General features: G+C 36.1%; 1 protein-coding gene across 1 annotated transcript in view; it reads left to right on the top strand.

The window, feature by feature from the left end:
* LOC145258141 (dual 3',5'-cyclic-AMP and -GMP phosphodiesterase 11A-like) overlaps window positions 1-15,350 on the top strand; it is a 1,328,815-nt gene that overhangs the window by 900,773 nt on the left and 412,692 nt on the right. Inside the window, exon 12 of the mRNA XM_080115926.1 lies at window positions 14,061-14,207. Within this exon, the coding sequence (XP_079972052.1) occupies window positions 14,061-14,207 (147 nt within the window). The remainder of the gene's footprint in view (window positions 1-14,060; window positions 14,208-15,350) is intronic.

The following is a 15,350-nucleotide window of genomic DNA, read 5'->3' as shown; positions in this document are numbered from 1 at the left end:
GGCCCCAACTATAAATAGGCCCGTTTTTTTAGTGTTTTTTCCGAATGAAATAAAACTTTGGTCATAACTAGTTTATTATATTCAAAACATCACATCCAAACACTAGGGTATTTGCCCTTTTTTCTCCGTTGACTGTAAAATGCCCAGAAAAACAATGGAATGTCCTCTGTTTTTTTTTTGGTCACCCTGTAAAAGTTTGAAAAAGATTGCATTAGCAAAAAAATAATAGCAGATGTTATTCAAAGTCCTTCGGATGTATTTCAATTTTACAGAAAATAAGTTCATTATTTGAATTAAATCATTCGTGAAATTATATTTTCTTGGTTGAATATTACTATTTTATGCTTCTTGTATTATTTAGAAGTAAATTAAGTTAATATGGACTTATTATGCATATGAAAATACGAGGTTACATCCGGTAGCGAAACGGCCACAAATATAGCAATGCAAAATATAAAAGAATTGCTTCCGTAAAATAACTAAATCTAACTTTCGGTTTGTTTAGATGACACGGAAGATAAAATTAGTAATCGGAAAAAATTAATGATAGCGAAGTATAAAACCTTAGCCGGTATCTTTTGGCTCTCATGACTGGATCAATGAGGACCAGATTGCACCACATCGCCTGCACCGGCTTTTTAACCTCCTCTTTCGATATGGTCCTACATTTTACCCCCGAAGGAAGTGGAGAAATAACATGTGAGACCGTCCAGTCTCCCACCAAGGGTTTTAGACAATCACTCTGATAAAAAAAAAAGCATTGTCGAATTTCTACTGTCAGTCTAAAGTAGGATTCTGGCTAGTGTTAAGAGATCCACGCTCCCAACCTTTATAATCTTACCTTGATAAAAGGTTATCTTACCTCTTACTCTTTGAGGCGTTCCTATCGGTGAAATGCCGGCGTGCTTGCACGAGTAAGCTTTAGTACACCATCTTTTATGTGTAATTCCACATAGCAACCTTGTGGCTCATCTTAATCCACTAAAAGAGAACGTAAATACCAAGGAATCGTGTTTTAGAAGCCAAGCTTACCAGTGGAGGATGAATCTTCGGCAATCAGTTCAACAGTGATTGGGCCATTCTGCCTGCGATAATCTGGCTTCCGTCAACAAAGTTTTGCTCCGTGGTGTGAATTCCAGCATCCTCAGCTTAATCTTTTTGTTCTGGAAAAAAATGGATAGTTTATTGCTAAGCGACTTAGGTGCCTCTCTTGTTACACTTTCCTGTTGCATCTATTTTCAGAAGAATAAATATTGTTGATATAGAGCATGTAGAAAACATCAATTTGGTGAAGGAAAAGTTGATCTAGATATATAATTTCCTGCAGGAAAATTAACAAAAGAACGTATAAGCTAGTATTTAATTAACTTTAGTAATATCATATGCATATTTGATAAATAACATACAACAGATGTTCATCAATTCGATAAACATCTATGTCGGTTTGTTTTATAAATGACTGTAACAACACTCGGGAGAAACACTTTCGTAATTTTCCTGTATCAAATCAAATGCAATTCTAAACAGTATCCAACACTTTGTAGAAACGGTGTCGTTATTTAGAACCGGATATTTCATATAATTGGAAGTGTTTGTAACGATGTGATAAATTACGCCGCACGATATGAGCGAAAATATCGTTTCGTGGTGGTGGGCGATAAAAATGACGATGAATTTGTGAGAACGGAGATGAGGTTTATAGGTTGCATGCGATTGTGCCGTTAACACATCGCAAAATAAAAGCCGCGATGCAGATGTTTTTAATTTTCTGTAGTTTCATTTTATGTAAGACAGTAGATTATGTGTGAAGATATACGTTGCAAATGGCGTGTAATATTAGTGGTTTACATGGTATTGCATAAAAACTAAGCCAAACTGTAGTATTAAAATAATAGTAATAATATTATTAATAATGATAATAATATTAATAATAATAATAAAAATAATAATAATGATTATAATAATTATTAATTATTAATAATAATTATAATAATAACTAATATGATGATAATATGGATTATAATGTAATGATAATAATAATGATAATAACATTATTATCAATAATAGTGAAAATAAAAATGATAGTAATGATACTAATATTAATAATAATGACACTACTGATAATAACGATACGAATGATGATAATAATGTTATATCATGGTCTGTTATGTGGATACTAAAAATGGTTCTGTCGTGTAATGTGTACCATATCACCATGCAAGTATATGTATACTTGGGGCGAAGGGTTAATCCTTGTGTGTATACGTGTCTATTTTTTTTTTACACAGTGATCACCACTTATCAAGGCCCGGAAGCCACTCAGGGATAAGGGTTATTGCAAGTACATTACGTTAGTGAGGAGATTTGCTGATATGTTTACTTAAGGGGGCGGTTCATTAGGAATTTGTTAACATTGGACTTGAAGACAACCAAGTTGTAGTCCGGAGGGAAGCAGGCAGACGGAACAGAGTTCCACAGGCGTGCAGTTCTAAGAAAGAAGCTTTGTTCATGGAATCTGCGTTTTGATTTAGGCACAGATATAGAGTGGGGGAAATTTTTCACAGTGGATTCAGCTAGACGGGTGTTTTTCGTGAAAGATTGGCGAGGGGGGGACCAGAGATTGGAGTTCAGACGAGCATCTGCCATGGAAATAACGATAAAACAAGGACAGGCTCGCAACGTCTCTTCTGTGGGAGATAGGTTGCAGGGTAGAGAAAAGGGCATCCCCCACTAAGCCACGAAGTCTATTTTGTACTCTGTCAAGGCAGGATAGGCTGTTTTTAGCAGCTCCTGCCCAGATATGGCAACAGTATTCCATCCTTGGACGTACTTGGCTTTTATATAGATAGAGAATTGCATTCGTAGTGAGATATCTTCTGGAGCGGTAGAAGGATCCCACCATCTTTCCAGCGACCTTGGCAACAGACTTGATGTACGTGTTCCAGTTCAGATCAGGAGTAAAGGTCAAACCCAGAAGCTTGTCAAAACACGGGGCCTCACCCAGACGAGAGCCATCCATCACAATTGATGCCAGCTGGGGATCAGAGCGTTGATGATGTAAGGATAGGAGTTTTGTTTTGGATGCATTAAAGGTAACCAGTCACATCTTCCCCCACTGAACCACGCGCTCGAGATCAGAGGAGAGAGAATCAGAGAGAACTTTGTCATTTACAGCCTTTGATGTGTTGCCGTAGATGGTCGTGTCATCAGCATAGATGTCAACGAATTATTTAAGTATGTGTTTAGGGAGGTCATTGATGTAGATCAGGAAGAGGGCTGGGCCCAGGATTGACACCTGAGGGACTCCAGCATTTATATTGCAGGCCTCCGATTTTTGTCCATCTACCACTACTCTTATGAGCCTATCGGAGAGAAATGATTTAATGATTGAGAAAACATTTCCAGTTATACCGTAGCTGGAAATCTTGTGAATTAGACCCTTATGCCATACCTTGTCGAAGGCCTTTGATATGTCGAGAGCAATTGCCCTAGAAAGGAAGCCTTTGTCAAGAGATTCACTAATCCTGTGGGATATAACCGTCATCACATCTGCGGTAGATCTTGCAGAGCGGAAACCATATTGTGTGTCACTAAGAAGGTTATTCCTGCTGAGGTGGTTGACTATTTCTCTATTTAATATGGATTCCAGCAACTTACTCATAACACACAGGAGACTTTAGGTCTGTATTGAGAGGGAGATGACTTATCACCTGAATTCTTAAATACAGGGCAAACTGATGAGGTCTTCCAGGGAGTCGGAAGGCACTTCTCCTTAAGGCAGCGCTTAAATAGTTTCGTAAGTATGGGAGCAAGTTCTGGTTGAAGCTTTTTTAACACTATAATTGGGATGCCATCAGGGCCAGTTGCTTTACTGGAATCTAGGTTCTTTATTAGCTTGGCGACCTCATGCACGGATATTTTTATGTTACCTAGCTTGTTCTGTGTTATAGGAGGAAATATGGGGAGTTGATGGCCTTCGTCGCATAGGGTAGAATTAGCTGCAAAGTTCTTTGCAAATAGTTTGGCCTTGTCTGACGCAGACGAGATGACCTCTGGTCCATTGATAATGGTTGGGATAGAACGCACACTTCTGTTCAGGATCCTATTTGTTATTTGCCAAAACTGGTGGGATCCAAGCCGCTGATCAGCTACCTTGGATTTAACAGATTGGGCATATAGCTCTCTTGCATTTTTTATTACTCTTTTACAGTGGTTGCTGGCAGACCTAAAAGCAGCTTTAGTCTCAGTGCATCTATTACGTTGGTAGCTATGGAAAAAGTGATTTCTGTGCACGATAGCAGCAGCACATTCTGGGGAGAACCATGGCTGGCTGTTAGGTTTTTGTTGGAATTTTTTAGATGGTATGAATTGGTCTATGCCTGCAATTAACCATTCGGTCAGATCTGATACTATAGAGGACACATCCTTTTTAAAAATGGAGTGCAGAGGTAAATCAGATATGAATGTACGGAAGCTACCCCAGCCAGCCATAGAGTATCGGTATACAGTACGGTGGAGGGGTACGTCTGGGGGCTTTCTTCACTATTTTAACCCTGAGTTATGTTGTCGCGGTCTGTTTATGTTATAATTATGTCTAATTGTTCATATGTGATTATCTTTTATATGGGTTTGTATGTGTGTATGCTGGTGTGTGTGTGGGGGTGTTTTACATTCATGCGTCGTTGATCTTGTCCACCTGGAATTCATTTTATTCTTGGAGGGAAGGCTGAAACCGAAAATTCATTTAAGAACGCTGGTTGGTTTTATGTAGATTTTATTCACTTTCCAGGTGTCGATCGCAGAAGAATGGAAAGTTAATATCTTTGCTTGCGTGATAATTCTAGGTTAATATTTTCACACACGTCAGCTTACTCCTCAGTGGAGGGGGACGACCTGTTAAACCATCTGCCCTGCTCAAGGTCAAAATTCCAACTCTCTATAATCTCTAGCAATCCTGATCCACGTAACATACACGTAGATCCGATCAGCTTACCAGACCTTCCGGTAAACCTGTCTATGATATGATTTTACCATATTTTGACAGTTTTTATCAATATTCTACATATTCATCTTCCGTCTATCCCTCCAGTAAGATAGATAGATAGAGATGAATAGATACAGCAATAGATAGATAAATAGATAGATCGACACTTTCATAAAAATAATGATCACGAGAATAATAATAATGATAATAAAAACCATTATAATGATGGTAATAACAATAATAGTAATGATAATGATGATGATATTAATGATAATAATCATATTTTTAATAATAATCGTAATAATAATAATAATAATAATAATAATAATAATAATAATAATAATGATAATTACGATAATTACGATAATAATGATAGTAATGGTGATAATAAAAATAATAATAAGAAGAAGAAGAAGAAACCTTTTAAATGTGAAAACTAACACTCACGAGCAACAAGTGCGGGACAGACAAACCTCTGCAAAGGCAAAACATGAAACAATACATAGAACCAAGAACACTGAAACCGCATGACAAAAGGTAGAACCACACTGCTACAGAAGAACACGGAGGAAGGAACGGTACATAGCAACTATAGGCCAATCACGTGCTTACCAACTATGTGGAAGATACTGATAGCACAACTGAGGGAACAAATCTAACACCCTCTGAATAACCGTGGACTCATTCCCGAGGAGCAGAAAGGATGCCAAAAACGAAAAAGAGGAACACATGACCTGTTATATATAGATCAAAATATCCTAAAGGAGCTAAAAAGGAGGAGAAAGAATTTAGCCATAGCATGGATTTACTACAAAAAAGCGTAGGACAGGATCCCCCAAGCATGGATAATAGAATGGCTAAAAATGTATAAAATACCAAGCGGGAACACCAGCATAATAGAAAATGCAATGAAAACAGGGACACGGGAATTGACAGTTGATGGACAACACATAACAGAAATTAACATACAAAGAGGAATCTTCAAAGGAGACTCACTATCACAACTACTGTTCATCATAGCCATGATGCCCTTGAAAGTATTCTGAGAAAGTGCCAAGCCGGATACAAGTTCTCCAATACAGAGGAAAAAATGAACCACCTGATGTAAACGGACGATCTGAACTTTTTGTAAAGACCAAAAAGGAGCTAGAGACACTAATTAACACTGCCAGGATCTTCAGCCAAGATATCCAAATGGAATTTAGAATGGAAAAGTGCGCACAACTAGTTATAAGAAAGGGAAAACTGGAAACGACAGAAGGCATGGAACTACCTAACTAAACAGAAATAACGGCACTAGGGGAACAAGGCGGGTACAAATACACTAAAACAGAAGACAGAATGAACGTAATGTGCATGGGAAACCTGAAACTGTTTGCGAAAAAAAGACGGACCTTGAAACGCTGATAAACCCGACCGGAACTTTTAGCCAGGATATTCGAATTGGAATTCGGTATGGGAAATTGCGCACTGCTAATCATGAGAATGCGAAAACTAGAAGCAACAGAAGGTATAGAACTGACTAAGCAATCCCAGATGATGGAACTAGGTGAACACGATAGGTACAAATATTGGGAGTGCTGAAATCAGCCGCCATCAAAGCCACGGAAATGAAAGAGAAATTAGGAAAAGAGCAACAAGAAAACTCCTCGAAACTAGACTATATAATAGAAACCTAATTAAAGGAATAAACACGTGGACAGTGTCACTAATAAGATACTCTGGACTGTCTATACGTTGGACCAAAGAAGACAGGATGGTTGGGGGCAGGATGGTCTGCTGTGTGATAGACGACCCCGTCCCCATGTGTAATGGTGTATGTATTTAATGGTAGAGGAATTGAAAAGGCAAAATGTCGCATAATGATGACGAAAAACATACTGGAAACAGGGAAACTGAATCATTGATAATAGCTGCACTCGTTAACGATCGGAACCAAACACATCAAAGCAAAACTCGACAAGAAACAGGAAAACAGCAAATGCAGACTCTGCGGACAAAAAGACGAAACAACAAATCATATAAGTGAATGCAGCAACTTGCCAAAAGAGAATATAAAAAACGACACGATCAAGTGGGAAAGGCAGTACATTGGACAGTAAGCAAACAATTGTATCTTGAAAACACCAATAAATGATACAAGCACAAACCAGTAGCAGTCCAGGAAAGTGAAAGTCACAAGATTCTATGGGGCATCGATATCCATACGGATAAACCCATCCAAGCAAGAAAACCAGATGTCATAATTACTAGCAAGAAGGAACATTTCTGCTTGATTGTTGATTTTACCCATTCAGCAGACCTCAGAGTGAAGATCAAGGAGATGAAAAAGCGGACAAATACACAGTAAAGGAAGAAAGTCAAAATAACACCACTAATAGAAGGAGTGCTATGAACGATACCGAAAAACATCGGAAAAAGAATGGGAGAGATAGGAATCAGAAGGAAGACTAAGAATATACAAGAATTTCAATAATAAAACTGCAGTAATATTAAGAAAAACCCTGGAATGTGAAAACGAACACCGCACATAAACTGCACACAAACTGGACACAGAACCGGCTGCAGATGAACAAACACAAAGGACCATCACATGGAATTATGAAAACTGAAAGTATATAATTGTAAGATACCACGCCAATTTTTCTTTTTATATTTGTTTGTTCTTATTAGTGTCGTCATAAACAGGCACCACGGCAAATAATGAGGATAAAGGAGGATGGAAAGGCAGAGGAGAGAAAGCACTAACATGACCTCCGCTGGATTAGTGCAAAGATGATTGGGGCCTTGGGGAGGCTTATTGCCACCCAAATGCCAGTGAAGACTAATGGTCGCTGCCATCGAGAAATAAACAGTAAGCGGCTGTTGCGATAACGCAAATTATTTTGCAAAGCTTCTCGAAAGAGTTGGAGAGTACTAGTAGTCTGAGGAGACTTGCAGTCAATCAGACCCCAGAGAACACCACAAGTTGTCTCAAAAGATGGCTGCATAGGTGACTACACCTAGTTAGTTAGTAAATAATAATAATAATAATAATAATAATAATAATAAGAAGAAGAAGAAGAAGAAGAAGAAGAAGGATAATTATAAAGTAAAAAGTAAAAGAAGAATGCATAGAACATAAACATAAGATGAACGTCACAGGAAGCCAAGGAAACTGAATTTCACATAAAAGAGATCAGCAGATGCCCCCCTCTTCTGTAAAGAAATAAAATTACCCCAAACCCCACATATATGTTGCCACATACACCGGCGCGAATCGCAGAATAAGGTCATAAAACTATCAAGGAATATGGAAGAACGCAGAAAAGATTATACTAAACCCCAAAAATATGATTATTACCCGTCAAATTCCCGAGCAAATTAAGGATGGCTTTCAACCAAAAAAAAATCATAGTAAACGGCTGTTATGATTATATAAAATGATTTCCAAAAGTTATCGTTGTAAACTTTGAATGACTTTGCATCAATCATATCTCAATAGACATCTTACTGGGGAGCAATAAATAGTAATAGTCCTCCTAGTGAGTAAATAAAATCGCTATGACAGCTGCAGTAATCAGCACAATCAGAATGGACGACACACAAGTTAAAATAGATAAAATAGAACTCAGTAAAGCGGTAAATGTAGGCCGTGTGTATGAAAACAAAATCTGGTTAACGGCATCGTAAGTGCGTGCAGCACACTATCACAAAATTCTAAAAGTTAATAGACATGAGTTTGTAGAGAAAATAACCTGCTCGAAGGAGCGCATGTGAAATATGTAAAGAAATAGTACAGCCCAAACCTTAGCAGGTATTGACGATGAAAAGGAGAAAACTTGAAGAGGATATAAAGATACAATTAGAGAAACGCTTCAAAGTGTTAACAAACAATTATATAAAAAAAGCGACACAAAAGTAGATATTGAGTGTAAGAAGTTCACAGTGAAGAGACAGAAGTGTAAGCACGCATAGGACGCTTGCCAATAGTCGAGGAAATATTAACAAAACACAATAATAATACTCTACGTATTTCCTCCTATAACAGACAACACGCAATGCAACATACAAATATCTGTGCGTGAGGTCGCTAAGCTTATCAAGAACCTTGATTCCAGTAAAGCAACTGGCCCTGACGGCATTCCAATTATAGTAATGAAAAAAGCTTCAACCAGAAATTGCTTTCAAAACTGTTTAAGCGTTATCTTAAAGAGAAGTGCTTCCCAACACCCTGGAAAACCTCATCAGTATGTCCTGTATTTAAGAATTCAGGTGGTAAGTAATCTCCCTCTCAGTACAGACCAATAAGTCTCCCGTGTGTCATCAGTAAGTTGATGGAATCCATATTAAATAGAGTAGTAGTCAACCACCTCTGCGGAAATAACCTTCTTAGTGACACACAATATGGTCTCCGTTCTGCTAGATCTACAGCAGATATGCTAACGGTTATATCTCATAGAATTAGTGAATCTCTCAACAAAGGCTTCCTCTCTAGGGTAATTTCTCTTAACATATCAAAAGCATTTGATAAAGTATGGCATAAGGGCCTACTTCACAAGATTTCCAGCTACGGTATAACTGGAAATGTTTTCTCGATCATTAAACCATTTCTCTCTGTTAGGCTTATAAGAGTAGTGGTTGCTGGGCAGAAATCAGAGGCCTACAGTATTAATTCTGGAGTCCCTCAGGGGTTCATCCTGGGCCCAACTCTCTTCCTGCGCTACATCAATGATCTCCCCAAACACATACTTAAATCATTCGTGGACATCTATGCTGATGACACGACCATCTATGGCAACAAATCTAAGACCATAAATTACAAAGTTCTCTCTGATTCTCTCTCCTCTGATCTTGAGCGCGTGGTACAGTGGAGGAAGAGGCGGCTGGTTACTTTTAATGCATCAAAAACCAAGCTCCTATCTTTACATCATCAACGCTCTGATCCCCATCTGGCATCAATTGAAATAGACGACCCTCGACTAGGGGAAGCTCCATGCTGTGATAAGCTTCTGGGCTTGACCTTTACTCCTGATCTGAAATGAAACACGTACATCAAGTCATTTGCCAAGGTCGCTGGAAAGATGGTGGGATCCTTCTACCGCTCCAGAAGATATCTCACTGCTGACGCAATTCTGTACTCATATAAAAGCCAAGTACGTCCAAGGTTGGAGTACTGTTGCCACATCTGCACAGGAGCTGCTAAAAACAGCCTATCCTGCCTTGACAGAGTACAAAATAGACTTCGTAGCTTAGTGGGGAGTGCCCTTTTCTCTTCCCTGCAACCTCTCTCCCACAGAAGAGACGTTTCGAGCCTGCCTTTGTTTTATCGTTACTTCCATGACAGGTGCCCGTCTGAACTCTAATCCTTGGTCCCTCCTCGCCGATTTTTCACAAAAAACACCCGTCTAGCTGAAACCACTGTCAAAAATTTCTCCCGTCTTTATCTGTACCAAAACCAAAACGTAGATTCCATGAACAAAGCTTCTTTCTTAGAAGTGCACGCCTGTGGAACTCTATTCTGTCTAGCTATTTCCCACCTAACTACAACCTGGATGTTTTCAAGTCCAACATAAATTCCTGATGAACCGCCCCTTAAGTATACACTTTATCAAATCTCAACACTAACGTACTGTACATGCAATAACCTTTATCCCATAGTTGCCTCCGGGCCTTGATAAGTGGTGACCACCTTGTAAAAAAACAAAAAACTAAAAAAAAGAAACATTGCCTATTGAATCTGAGGATTTTAGGATAATGCAAATTTAATTGCAAATACTATCGAATAAGGGAGACTTGTAACTCAGTTTCCACGGTACACCACATAAGGGAAGCGAGTATTACAAGTCTGCCAAAAGTAAACTCAAGTTCTACTTTTTAATCTACATTTTACTAGCAACATTTGAGTCCATGAGACATTTCGTTGGGAAAATATAAATAAGGTGAATCAAAATAAAAAAGGGACGAAAAACCAGAAAAAAAAGTGAACACAAAACTGATTTCAAATGATCATAACTTAGAACAAGAATAAAAATATTGTGAACTGTAACAAGAAATGCGAACCATATAAATACTTTTGAGAAGCATCCAGTCTCGAAAGTTAACTTTATATAATCAACTCTTTCTTATACTTTGTTTTTATTACAAAGTTCCTATTTACAATGCCTCCCCACGGGACAGAGTATGACACCAGGGTCGTTTTTTAACGTGGGGAAAAGGAACAAAAATTAAAAATTGTCTCAGTCGTGAAGGACTTCTCCCCCACTGACACAGAACAAGAAATTGAAGTGTAGATACTACACTGTGATCTCGGTCCAAATCTCCATATAATTGACTATGTTTATTAAGCGATGTGTACTTTAATGAGCGCTTATTTAAACATTGTATGTGCATAACACAATATGATACACGATAAACACACGCACACATATACACAAACACAAACAATTCTATCTATATTTATCCAATACTGCATTGCTTAAGTGTTGTGAAAGCACTTAACTTGGATTGTTTGTCAGAGAAACAATCACGTATTTTATTTGCGATTATTTTTTTTTTTTTACTGTAGCAATATTGAAAAACCCATTCGTCTAAACAAATTAAACGTGTCTTAGTCAAAATAGATTTTTATTATCAGAAAACATATACAGTATACCAAGGATTGTTCTGTTTTGGAATTCGATTTATAAACTTGTTTGAATTTCTATTTGTTATGTTGATTGAGTTTTATATATATTTTTCCATGACACAAATGTAGAAATGGAATATTGACGCTCAGCTGAATAAACAACGTGATTTTCATTTTTTTCGGAAACCAAACATCTTTCGTTAAATATATGTATATTTTGCTTTGTTTAGTTGTATGTAATTTCGTTTATTTTCTCATAGTTAGAATGGAACGAATTATTTACAAACATTTTTATGATTTTCATTCTTAAATATTTTCATTTTAACTACTTATATTCCAAAATAATTAAAAAGGAACATAAAATAGTAAAACATAAAATTTTTCGTGTGATTTCACAGCATTATTCTGATTTCATGGCAATAAATGTGCCGAAGCATCAAAATATACAGGAATGAACACATTTTATAACGTTGTTATTGGTTTTCGTCAATGGCGTTTGAACATTCGAGTGATTTCTTTTTTTAAGTCTGAAGCGATACTTACATCGTGGTGTTGCACGGGCATCTATGTAGCAGACTTACTTTATAATAGTCGTTATCTTGTTTAAATATAAAGAAAAACGTCTTATATAGCTGTTTATATACACCACGGGTGTGACTGACTTGTCATATTTTATAATACTCTCCTCTAATTAGGAGTAACATCAAAATGAGATCCAATTAAAACGATGCATGTTGTCCTTCTAAGATAAACGCAATTTAGGGTAGGTCTAGAACAAAAATATGAAAAAATAATTGAAAATTTAAAGTTGGTATTTTCGAGGGTTTCTTTTAACAGAAATCAGCAGGAGATTCATTTGACTAGAGAGTCACCCGAATAAAACCAGAGACTACACTTGTCATGCTCAAACGGAGTACACATATACTTTAATCATAGCTAAAAGCATAAGAAAACATGAAACATTATTTAGATCAAATACTTGCTACTTTGATATTTTATTTATTTTTAACTCTTTCTCGATTTCATTTGGGTAAATTGGGACACATATCTTGTTAGTTAATAATAATAATAATGATAAAATGATTAATAATATAAAATTGTATATATACAGCTATTTATATATTATAGTAGGGATATATATGCTCGTGTGCCGCGATGTCTGCGCAATACTTCACAATGCCTTGACCTGTATTACGTATGTATCTGTGCCAGTATGCGTGAAGTTGTAAGCATATATATACACATACACATACATATATAGCCTGACCAAAAAGTCACTTTACAGTTTTAAAATCAAATAACTTTTTCTTAAATGAGTGTATTTAATTAATTCTTATTTTATTAGACAGTTTATAGTGTGAAAATTTGTTCTGACTTAATTTTCATGGTAAACAACTGATCATCCCTCAAATAACGTTAGGACTATTGTGAATCTTTGGAAGCGAATAAGAAATGTGAGAAGGTGAATCGGGACTAATTTTTGTTTATTTAAAGATTCAAAGGTTGAAAAAATTATAAAATTATATAGTAGGTTTGTATTTACTAGAACCATTTTTACACAAATATTACGCAAGTATAAATCATGTAGAATATCTGCATGAATATACTTACACATAATAGTTAACTAAAGATGATCGTTCCACAAGAAAACCGAAAAAAAAAACTAAGAAGAAATTTATTAAAATGAATCTTTAAAAGAATATGTAAATATGTAATTTTGCAGATGGATGCAATTCCGCGACCCATATATAACAGAGTTGTATTTTCATTTTAAATAAATGGAAAAAAAGACTTCTTAACACACACACACAAAATATAAGAATATATATACATATATATATATACATATATATATATATACATATATATATATATACATATATATATATATATATATATATATTGTGTGTGCAAAATCAAGAATTCCAGACAAGGTGTAGATGGCAACGAAAAGTGTATTTCATTTTATGTTACACTTGTTTCGATGTCCAGTTCGACAATTTCAAGCATTATATCGTTTGAAAATTTTCAAAAACCAGCATTTCTTCAGACTTCATGAATAAACACACTTTTGGCAATGTAGCATTTTTTGAATAGAAAGAAAAAAGAGGGGGGGATCCCTAACGGGAAAAACATGCAAGAAACATTTACCTTGGTTGTAGTTACGGAAAAGCCCATTTATGGACTTTTCCTTAACCACAGAGTGTATGTTTCCGATTAAATTGGATATCAGGTTTGACAAAATTATTTTAATGCGTGTATTATACTGTTCTCGTATAATATTTTTATTGCATATAAGCATGTCTAAGAATATGTGCGATGAAACTATCGTTACAGAAAGATAATACATTTTTACATAACATATACTTAATATATATGGAACAATTGTTTTACGAAATAAAAGATTATTTATTTTATAATTGTCTCGTAGATTTCTTAACCGTTTTGTTTTTTAATCATTATTCACAGGCGGAATCGATCCCAGAAGCCATTGAACTCCACCTGTCCGATTTACGTTTTAATGATTTCTCGTTGGAATCAGAAGAAATGGTCCAAGCCAGCATTCGGATATTTATAGAACTCGGTCTCCTTCGAAAGTTTCGAATAGACTACGAGGTAAGAATTTTCAAGTTCTCGTGCTTTTTTTTCTTTTCCCTTTCCAGGACCCACCCCTCTGACGTATGTTCAGTCGTGCAACATAAAACATATTGGCTCAATGTAAGTGGGTTCCTTCACACAATTCCATGAAAAAAATATATATACATACATATACATATGGGTGTGTGTGTGTGTGTGCGTGTGTGTGTGTGTGTGTGTGTGTGGAATTCAGTCTTACTTTTATGAAAAAAAACGTGCGAGCCACAGGGTATATATTCAAGAAACATGGGATTAGAAAGAATAGATTTTTTTCTTGAAAAGTTAAGAGTCGTACTTCTATACCCTCCTGCTCTCCTCAAATATTAAAGTAAAAATTATTTTAAAAAACGTAGAACAATTTATGAAGTCTGTAAGTTAATAGGTAGCTCCAGTCCTTTCCGAACTTTTCAACAAATGCCTTAACGGATCTTGCTTTCCTGGCTGCTGACAAACTGCTTCTGTAGTACCAGTTTATAAAAAATTTTGGCGAAAGAACTGACCATTAAATTATCGCCCCATTAGCCCCTTCCCTCTTTTCGCTGAAATATTTGAGTCCATAATTTAGCAAGCTCTAGTCCATCACCTTACAGTTGCTAAACTTCTTACCGAATAACAATATAGATTTAGACTAGACCGTTGGACAGAAGGTAATTGTAATCTCTGAACGCATATACCATACACTAGACAAAGTAGCCCTAGATATATCTAAGGCTTTTGAAATGTTATGGCACGATGATCTACTCAGGAAAATCAGATCATACGGTATCATTGGACGAATACTTAACATAATTAAATCATGCTTAAATATTGGAAGAATCCAGGTTGTCAAAATGCGTATGCCATCATATGAGGAACTAACGAACGTAACAAAAATTAGTTTAAACTGATTGTTGAAACCTTGGCAAGAGGAGTAACAATTTAGAAACGATAATTGATCTGCCTTGGATTATTATTATTATTATTATTATTATTATTATTATTATTATTATTATTATTATTATTATTATTATTAATAATAATAATAATAATATAATCTATAATATACACATATATATATATATATGTGTGTGTGTGTGTGTGTAAGGCAGTGTAAACAGAGCTTTATTTCTCATGATTTGGAAT

Source organism: Euprymna scolopes, chromosome 33, assembly GCF_053919585.1.
Source record: "Euprymna scolopes isolate OS-2025 chromosome 33, ASM5391958v1, whole genome shotgun sequence".
Taxonomy (NCBI): domain Eukaryota; kingdom Metazoa; phylum Mollusca; class Cephalopoda; order Sepiida; family Sepiolidae; genus Euprymna; species Euprymna scolopes.
The sequence above is the reverse complement of the archived record's forward strand: the minus strand, read 5'-3'. Positions and strand labels throughout refer to the sequence as shown.